This window comes from Amphiprion ocellaris, chromosome 7 (genome assembly GCF_022539595.1).
Source record: "Amphiprion ocellaris isolate individual 3 ecotype Okinawa chromosome 7, ASM2253959v1, whole genome shotgun sequence".
Classification (NCBI taxonomy): Eukaryota; Metazoa; Chordata; class Actinopteri; family Pomacentridae; genus Amphiprion; species Amphiprion ocellaris.
In genome coordinates, this window is record NC_072772.1 from 20,893,023 (window position 1) to 20,903,777 (window position 10,755).

General features: G+C 40.8%; 1 protein-coding gene across 1 annotated transcript in view; it reads left to right on the forward strand.

Moving 5' to 3' along the window:
* Positions 1–10,546, forward strand: part of zgc:153039 (uncharacterized protein LOC767698 homolog) — a 90,259-nt gene extending 79,713 nt beyond the window's left edge. The window contains exons 11-13 of the mRNA XM_023268796.3: positions 3,822–3,996; positions 5,427–5,573; positions 7,898–10,546. Coding sequence (XP_023124564.2) covers positions 3,822–3,996; positions 5,427–5,573; positions 7,898–8,859 — 1,284 coding nt within the window. The 3' untranslated portion in view covers positions 8,860–10,546. The remainder of the gene's footprint in view (positions 1–3,821; positions 3,997–5,426; positions 5,574–7,897) is intronic.
* Positions 10,547–10,755: the final 209 nt, after the last annotated feature.

Sequence of the window (10,755 nt, forward strand, 5' to 3'; positions counted from 1 at the left end):
AACACACTTTCTTGGTGTGAGTTAGATTGATATTAGCCTCATATCTGTATGATAAAGTTTTAAAGATGCAAAGTTCAGCCAAGACGAGACTCCAGTATGTTACATCACTTGGCTAATAGTCCTTCACATTGCCCTGGGTCATGAGGAGTTCATTCTTAATTTTGGAGGCAGCAGTTGAGAAAACATTCTGGAGCTTTCAGTCACAGCAGATGAAGTTTCTCCCATTGTCACTGAACTGTGAATTTTTCATTATACGACATCAGTGTTAACTAAAACGCTGAAGTTCTGTCTATGGAGTGCCCAGAAAGAAATTAAATCTTAACATATACATATAAATCTAAGCTGAGAGTATGTGGCATGATTGAAACCCTCTGGACAGCTACAAATTGAAACGTGATGAGATTTGATTTCTAACTACATATCTGCCAATTTTGACGTTCGGACAAAAACAAAATTCTGTCATCAGGCATTTTTGGTCTTTCTGTGGTATGTTTTGTATCATTCTTGCAAATCTACAAATATAAAATAGCTGACCTGCTGAGAATAGTGTGTATATTACATTTTGAAGATGAAGAAAAGCACTCAGAGAGTGCAGTACTCCACCAAAGCTGCTGAGTCGTATCATTTCCGACGGCTGAAATCTGGAAAAAATTCATGGCAGAAATCACGACACCATAGAATGTGGGCATTTAATATAGACGTACCCACAAACAAAATGACCTTGCGCTGAGCACAGGCGTGTGTTATGCATGTGTACGTTATGTACGAATACTGACCTAAATATGTAGCAGGTGGCAGGAATTGATGGGACTCAGAAACAGCCCCACAATTTAATCAATTGTTCATTGTATGATTTCCAACAGATAAGTCCTGATACGTACAGCGGTGGATTTATAGTAGGATCACAATCATGTGATCATCAGCAGGCAGCTGATGTAGTGTTCACTTGTTGTCATAGTTACAGTGACGTCGTGCCGCTATCTGGCAATGATACGGAAATTTTTAACAAATCCGTGGATCCAGACTATAAGCTGCATCACTGCCAAAATCTAATCACTTGGTCCGTGTGTCATTTCTGATCTTCCCTGAAAATTTCATCAAAATCCGTTATTCTGGGGCGTCCGTATAGCTCAACGCGTTGAGCGGGCGACCCATGTACAGGGGCTGGTCCCCGACGCAGCTGGCCCGGGTTCGATTCCCGCTCGCGGCCCTTTGCTGCATGTCTTCCCCTGACTCGTCTCCCATTTCCTGTCTCTCTCTCACTGCACCTATCCAATAAAGCCGATAAAAGGCCAAAAAAATAACTTTAAAAAAAAAAAAAAAAAAAAAAAAATCCGTTATTCTGTTTTTGAGTAATGTTGCTAACAGACAGACAAACCAACGCTGATCATCACATAACTCCAGCGTTCCTTGGCAGAGTAATAATCTAAAGACTGACTATACTGTCTGCATTTGAAAAAAGATGTCTATCTTACAACAAAAACTGGTGAATATTTGTTTCTAAAGTAGTTTATTTTACAATTATTGTAAAGATTTGAAACTCATTATTGGGTTTATTAAAAATTATTGTTTGTACATCATGTAAAATGATGAATTTTTAAGTCACTTTTTCTTTCTGCGCAAAACAGACATTAAACATTGAACATGTTCAAGACCACATATGCAGAGCTTTTACCTGCTTTATTAAAATCCTGCAATAATTTTCAAGAAAGAGTAATGTCAATTTGTTCTGCACTAAGAGTCGCTTATTCAGAACACTGAATGAAACAAAAACAAAAAACACATCCTTGCATGGGCGTGTAAGCTAACTCACCTCCAGACATGGACTTCAGGGACTTGTGTAATTAAAGTGGACTTATGTTTGGACCTAGAGTGTCAGATAACTGCAGACGTACCTCTGTTTTAGGGAAACTCCACCCTACATGGTTAATGCTGGTCTGGACTACAGACTGTGTAAACAAGAGGGATGCAGTCTGTGGGTTTGAAAAGTGAAGCCAATGTAGTTGTGCCTTAAAACCCTGAACTCCAAGCAGTTTTTGGGCTTTTTTCCTCACTGTGGCTTCATTTTTCACTGCAATATAAAGTCCTGCACCTCTAGGAAAATAACAAAGCTATCTACTATAAGTAGAGAGAGCTCAGAAATGTCTTTTGTGCAGTATGTCAATCATAAATAAGACAAGAATCATTCAAAATGACAAAGTAAAAATGGAAAAATGTTTGGAATCTTTCTCATAAGGTGTAACACTGGCAAAGGCATCTGAAACAGTTTTCTGCTTTAATGGCATTCAGATCTGGCTTTGATCTGGTCATACAGAGATCAGTGTCTACTGATTTAAGTAGTCAGATCAATCATTGCTTAGTCTAGGGGCAACTATTGCAAGACACTGCAGAGTAGTTGTTTTTGGGTAAAGTCATTCTTTCTGTAGTTGAAATATTTCCATACAAATTACTAGAGCTGCACAATTACAAAAATAACAAAGATCAATATTGACATACTAATAATACTTATTTATCACAATTTATCATTGATTTGAGACAATATATTCTTTATTGCACTTTGACTTTGAAATGAACAGACAACTTTTTTTTTCCATTTTTACAGTGTTGGACAGCATTCCTGCTAATGTACAAATCTGCATAACATACATGAGACCTAAAATAATATTCACCTGAAATCAGAGCAATACCAATATATGAACAAATATGGACCAAAAACACATAACTTGGTGAACATTTGCTTATCAGTTTATACTACGATTTACCACTATTCCCTTCATACCTGACATGCACGCTAGCTAGACATCTAGACAGAGAAGTTTCTAATCTCCACTCAGTTACTGCAGTGCAGCAGCTCAGACATGTGTGCAACCAAAAATGACAGATTTTTCTTATTCTTAATTTTTAATGTGTTGCTTTGACTTACTTCACATCATACTTCCTGCAATGTCAGTATTTTACCATAACAATGCGAATGCCGAAAGGACAATTCAAAATGCAGCTCAAGTCTATTGTATGGACCCACATGTTAATTAAGTAGGAGGACAGGGGTAACAAGAAAAGCACTCAGAGAGTGCAGTACTCCGCCAAGGCTGCTCATTCGTTGTATAATTTCTGACGGATGAAATCTTGAACAAAAAACGACCTTGTGGTGAGAACATGTGATGTGCATCTGCACGTTATGTACGGATACCGAATTGTGTGACCTAAATATGTAGCAAGTGGCGGGAATTAATGGGACTCGGAAACACCCCCACACTTTAATTAATTGTTCCTTGTATCATTTCCAATGGATAAGTCCTGATAAGTCTGCAGCGTTCAATTTGTAGTAGGATCACAATCATGTGATCATCTGCAGGCAGCTGATGTAGTGTTCACTTGTTGTCATAGTTACAGTGACGCCATGCTGCTGTCTGGCAGTGATACAGAAATGTTGAACAAATCCATGGATCCAGACTATAAGCCGCATTACTGCCAATATATCTTCATCCAAATCCGTTAGTCCGTTTTTGAGTAACGTTACAGACAGACAGACAAACCCAACGCTAATCATTACATAACTCCGCCGTTCCTTGGCGGAGTAAAAATATTAAATAGTTAAAAGTTCATAACTGAAACTCAAAGATTAAACTTATCTTTATTCTTGTTTGTTGTGAAGGTAGAAATACAAAGAACAGATTAAGATTCAAGTCATCAGTTGAATCCATTACCCAAACGTACAGTACACCAACTGTCACATAACTCCGCCGTGTTCCTTGGCGGAGTAAAAATAAACACTCTTCCTGATGACAACCTTTCTTACAAGTCCCTCTTCCCTCCTACAGGTGCGCAAGTATTTGCTGATGCTGGACGTGAGGAAAGACCACGTCAAGTTCTGGAGGCCTCAGGTCCTGCTGATGGTTTCCAACCCTCGCAGCAGCATCGGTCTCATCACCTTCATCAACGACATCAAGAAGAGCGGCCTCTACGTGCTGGGACACGTCCAGCTAGGAGACCTCAGTAAGGACACCGCATGTCTGCTGTGCCTCCAGACACTGAGCCACATTTTACTTTCTATTTTCATGAATCACTTCCTTCTCCAGTGACTTTTGCATCAGAGCGTGAGGAGTATTTGAAACTTTACTTCTGCATCATTTCTCATCCAAACCAGCTCAGTGTGAGAGGGAGGCTATTAATTATGAGCAAAATAAATCAGAGATGGTGATGGGATATAGTTTTTGGATAATTTAACATGATTATCATGTTTAGAGGCAGCAGTGACTAATCTGAAAGCTTGTTTTTTTTTTTTTTAAACCGCAAAACTTTTACGTTATTGCTAAAACTTTAATAGCGATTTGTTGTACTAGTCTTTAATGGGAAAAAATATTGCCACTACCACTTTACTTAAGTGTTTTCATTTGGGACTGGTTCAGAATAGCTATACAATCATTCCCAAATACATCAAGTATGTGAATGACAAAAATGCCTCCCTGCTGGCAATGGATTCTGGAGTTTCACAGTGAGTGGTGCATCATTTAATGGACCTTTTTAGAATGCTGGACCTTTCTCTGTGACATCGGCTCATCTGCTGCTGTTTTATTTCGAGGGAAGTAATCGCAGGATGCTCTGGAGGCAGCTCTCTTCTTCTGTGCAGCGGCACAACACTAGCGGATTTTCAAAGAGCAGGGTCATTGATTGTCTTTGTCTTTTGGGGGTTTTGTTGGAAGGTTTGTGGGACACAGGGACTGGCCCCGAATTGAGTTTTCACAATCCAAATCTGCAGAATTTTTAACAGTGAGAAAATGATATGTTCATTAGCTGCCGAAGAGCCCTTCTCTCATTCAACAAGCCACTTGGTCTTGAGAAATATGAAGTTATTCATTCACATAATTACACTGAAGTGGAGTTTGTTGGTGAGGACTCTCAACTTCTTCTCTTTATTTATTCTCGCCTTTGTCTTGTAGCTGTTTGCCTTAAAGCTGAACAGAATACTTATCTATCAAATGAAACAACTACATTCAAAGCTGAAGAGGTCCAAACACAACTGAAGCTACCACAGGAATTGTCTATGAAGCCTTTAGATGTGGCCTCTGGATCACTCTCTACATACATACTGATGTTTTTCTGGGATGATTGATCATCTGTCTGCCTGTTTGCGCTTCCCTGTATCATTCGCTCTGTCTCACATTCTGTCTAGGCTGTCATTTGTGCTTGCATCTTTCTTTTTCTTTCTTGCCCCCCACATCTCAGCATCTTGTCTCATTTCTCTCTCACACTCTGCCTCTAATTCAGCTCTGTCAAACTGACTTCTCTACTCTCTGCTTTTACTTGTACAGCTCTAGTTCTTGGCCTTCTCTTTCCCTCCCATTCTTTGCATCTCAGCTCACTTCTATTGAACTGTCAGCTCTATTTCTTACCTTGTATCACAGTGTTTTGTTCCTCCCTCCCAGACACTTTACCATCAGACCCTCTGCAGTCCCAGTATGACTCCTGGTTGTCCCTGGTGGATCAGCTAAACATCAAAGCCTTTGTCAACCTGACGCTGGCGGATTCTGTTCGCCATGGTGTCCAGCACCTCCTCTTCATCTCAGGACTAGGTCAGTATTACTATAACCAGCACACAATCTGTTGGTTGTTAGAAGCCTTGAAAGGCCAATATTAAAGACCCCTTCAGTGGTAATCAAGTTTTTTAAATTGTTAACATATCATGAGTGACATAATCAGTTAGTGCCATGGCTGAGCATTTCCAAATTGAAATCAATGAAAAAACACAGATAGAGACTTCCAGGGTTTCATATGTAAAAAAGTAGGGATGTTGTGATTATTTGTTATTGGATTGTTTTCAAGAAAATTTGAAATGGATGGATGGATGGATGGATGGATGGATGGATGGAAAAAATATATTTACAGACAAGAAAAGCATTCAGAGTGCAGTACTCCACCAAGGCTGTTCATTCCTCCATATGGCATTGTCAGAAATTCAGCATTTTTTTTTTTTTTTTTAAGAAATGTAGAATTTGTTTATTAGTAAATGATGATCAGAAATCATGGCAACACAGAATGTGTCTATTTAATATAGATGGACCTACAAACATAATGACCTTAAGCTGAACACAGGCGTGTGTCATGTATGTGTACGTTATGTACGGATACTGAATCGCGTGACCTAAATATGTAGCGGGCAGTGGGAATTGATGGGACTCAGAAACACCTCCACAATTTAATCAATTGTTCACTGTATGATTTCCGACAGATAAGTCCACAGCTGTGGATTTGTAGTAGGATCACAATCATGTGATCGTCAGCAGGCAGCTGACGTAGTGTTCACTTGTTGTCATAGTTACAGTGATGCTGTGCCGCTGTTTCGCAATGATACATAAATCTTTAACAAATCCGTGGACCAGACTATAAGCTGCATCACTGCCAAAATCTAATCACTTGGTCCTTGTTTCATTTCTGACCTTCCCTGAAAGTTTCATCCAAATCTGTTTCTCCATTTTTGAGTAATGTTGTGCACAGACGGAATAACAGACGGACAGACAAATGTACGCCGATCGTCACATAATTCCACCACGTTCCTTGGCAGAGTAATAAGACAGTGGACGAAGGACATGCATGTCAGAGAATGTTGGCAGATTAGCTGTAGTACCTGGTTGTACCACCAGGTGGCCTCTTACAGTTTAATGATATAGAAGACTGCAGCTCATTTATGTTTAATTCTGTGGCAACCTGAGGAGGGTCAACAGTTCCAATGTTGCCAAGCAGAGAGCATTGTGGGAATTTACAGTATCTGACAACAGGCTACCATGACAAAAACTGCTGTGGCGGTTAATGACTTCCTGATAGCACTCACATTCTTAGGAGGGTTTAGAATTGAACAGGACAGTCTCGTAGCTCAGCGGCTAATGTTACTAAGCTGCTTCTATAGTGAATATTATGTGTTTGTCATTTAAAAATATTTCTACCTTCTTCATTTGTATAATGATTAATCGATTATTATTTGTCCAAAATTGTTTACATCAATCCAACTGGACTTTAAGAAAGTTCCTTGAAACTTTCTTAAAGTCCAGCTGGATTGATTTAAACTATTTTGGATAACCATGACTTGGATGAATGATAAACTACACAGACACCGATTATTATTTGATGATCTGGTTGCTATCACAAGAACAGCATTTTCTTGCTTCATATTTGTAATGGAGCTCCTAACTGCCATTTCAACTTCTCAGTAATTTTGTTTTCATACACAGTGTTTACTGTTTACAAAACTTTCAGTCCTTTCAGCCATTTTAACTTCTGTATGTAATTTAGTTTTAACTCCTTCATAAATAGTTTTCAGTGCTTCACCGTCAAGTACAACATTCTGTCAGTGTATGTTCAAACTTTAGCTAATACTGCCATACAAATGCATTTCAAATGTTCCACGCTGTTATTTCATCTGCTAATCTGTTGTTGTAGAAAATGTTTCCAGTCTTGTTTATCTGTTAAATGTTCATATTTGTCTTGGATTAGGTCATTTTTTTTAACAACTTTATTCTTTAACTGTCAGTTTTAACGGAAAACTAATATCTGTGCATGTGCTGTTCTGCACAAACATCCCCTCCAAAGTTGAACAAGATTGGACTTTTAGTGATTTTCTAGTCTTTTCTTTGCTGTTTACCGTCTTCCTTCCTCCTGCCACTCATGTCTAACTTTGACCACTCTTCTTGTCTCCAGCTCTTTCTCTTATCTCTCTTTGGCTTTCCTCCCAGTTCTCACTCCAGCACTTGTCTTCTTCACATTTCTCTCTCTTCATCAGGTAGAATGACTGAACGTTTACATCTTCCTTTTGCTTTACAACTCAAGAAATCAGTAGTGATGATAAAGAAATAATTTGCGCTAGAACTGACCCCTTCTCATTATTTTCATCCTCTCTGCCTAGGTGGGATGCGTCCTAACACCCTTGTACTGGGTTTCTATGACGACTGTCTTCCAAAGGACAAGCTGATTGATCCGTCCCTGTCTACCAGTCAGTCTACAGATCCCCCCGGGCCCTTCCAGCTCGAGCAACCTCCTCTCTTCCACTTCGCCTCCCTGCGGGGCTCCAGTGACAGACAGGATTTCGGTGAACTTGGGGACGGGAAGGTCCTTGGGCCTCAAGAGTATGTGGCCATCATTGCTGACGCCATGAAGATGCTAAAGAACGTGGTTCTAGCTCGATACTTCAACAACTTTGACCGAGCCCAGGCCCTCTCGCCGCCCTCCTCCTCTCCAGGAAAGGGAGCTGTGTACGTGGACGTCTGGCCGGTCAACCTCCTGCGCCCGGACAGCTGTAGCTACGTCGACACCTGCTCTCTGTTCCTGCTGCAGCTGGCATGTATCCTCAACATGGTCAGAGCCTGGCGCAAAGCTAAGCTGCGTCTCTTCCTGTGTGTGGAGGGAGGACGCAGTGTGAGGGGCTCAGAGGAGAAGCTGGGTCAGCTGCTGAAAGAGCTGAGAATCAAAGCTCAGATCTACACCGTTCCCTGGGACCAGCAGGTGGCGTTACACTGGCAGCGCCAAAACGACTGGGGCAAGAAACAGCGATCGCAGTCCCCAGATACTGCTACAGACGAGAAGAAGCTGAGAGCTGACGAGGAGGAGGAGGAGAACGAAGACGATTATGTCAACAGTTTCCCGAGCAACGCCACGCGTCTGTCAGACGACTACCTGTCGGCCGTCAATAAGCTGATCCTGGATCAGGCCCGACCTCCTCCTGCTGTGCGTTTCCTGTACTTGCCGCGACCCCCAGCTGACACCCGCCGCTACACTGCCTATTTACGCCAGCTGGAGCTGCTGACTCAGGATCTGGGCCCCACGCTGCTCATCCACGGAGTCACGCCCGTCATCACCACTGACCTCTGAGCGCTGGCTTTCTTTGCAGTGAGAAGTGCCTTAGATCCTGAGAGCTGTGAGGTTTTTAGTGACGTCTCTACTCAACAACAGAACGGGTAAACCCTTTAAATTTGACCCAGAGGTCACTGGACACCATCTGCACTCCCTCACAAACCTACACCCACGTAGAACCACATCTCCAGAGGTGCAGCTTGTTTTAGAATATTTCAAATGCAGACCACGTATTGTGCAGCACATTTCAGCTTGAATCCTGACTGTCCATATATTTCACTCTGTCTGTATTTTATCTGAGTTCTATACCTGCCTTTCTGGTATTCCCATCAATAACGTGAAGACATGATTTTTTAGAAAACCTTTTGGCAGTTTCAACACAACACAATCACACTATGATTGAATGTACCAAAATACATTTGGCAGTTGTAGAAACAATGAATGAATGTTGAACCTGTGGAGCCAGCCAGTCAAAACCAGCATCAAACAGCACACGGTGTTGTTTTGTACCACTGTTACACAAACGTATCCCTGAGCTGACAGGTTCAAAGGTGAAAATCACCAAACAACTAGGTGTTTATTTCTACCTGCATAAACAAACATTCCCTGTTACTTCCATGTGTTTCCTTTGCTGACCTGCTGCTCTTCCATTTTAGCAGCAAAACAAAGGAAACGACTCAACAGTTATAGCAACGGTGCTACTTATGTTTGGTATTATTCCAAAAATCATTTTATGTGGGATCTCAGGATGACATTCCTCTTTTATCCAAATGCACTTTTATCCTTGTTTGGCCAAACTGCGTGTTGTGCAGCTTTCCAAAACACCTTTACCATGTTTACAGCACCAGTAACTACTGTGATTATCTGTGATATTTCATTGATCTGTTTTCATGTCTCTGAGGTACTAATCTACTTTCAGTTTTCACTCGGTACTGATCAGATACTTGACCAGACTCGTACTGAAGTGCCTAAATGAGTTTAAAGAGCTGCTCAGCTCTGCAGCGTTGGCCTTTACCCGAAGTCCTTGTAACATTTAAAGTGAATCTATGTAACTTTTGCTGAACTGTGTGGACACAAATGGGATTTATGGGGCATTTGTGATTTCTAAAGTGTAGCAAGGTGCGTAGTCTCACTTTAAGCTGTGTTATCGCTGTGTTCCCCAACATACTGAGGCAAATAGTATTTCCATTCCTTGATGATGCACTCCATTTCCTCTGGGACAATAGTCTAAGGGGTAGTGATCCTTAAATTTTGAGTCTCTGAAATCAGTGCTAGTAAAATAGATTCATTCAGTTGAGTAGTTTTACCCAGACAATCTTCCTCACACTGACTCTGACACATGTGGGGTCCAGACCGTGTTTGACGAGAGGCTGTGTTGGATTTGAACCTGTCTCCATGGTTTTTCACTGTGTTTGGAATGAGATACATGTTTGCTTGTGGACCAATTAGATCCGCTCGGTTTCAGTAGATAGGTTTTTATTTGGACACTACACTCTTCAACAAACCATTGACACTACATTTCTTCAAGTCTTTGTCATGGATTAATGTTCTCCAACTTTTGGAAGAACAAAAAAATTCTGCATAACACATTTCAGTGAAGAAATGAAACATTCAGTGTTTGAATTGCTTTTGAAATCTGATATATACATATAAACTTTACAAGATGTAAACTGGAATGCCAGAAGAAAATAAAATGTTTTTATTATTTGTCTTTTTTTCTTTTTTTCCTTGGCCAGGAGATTGTTTACAGAAGCCAGATCAAATTTAACAACTGCTCAGAGTGTCTGGACTTTGTTTCATTTCAGCTGAAGACCAGTTTGTGCGTCTCTGAGCAGAGAGCTGAGGGCTTTTTGTGCGTGCACACTCGTGTTTGTTTGAGGTAAACTTTGGAAATAGGGCCTGAGATAGCTCAGC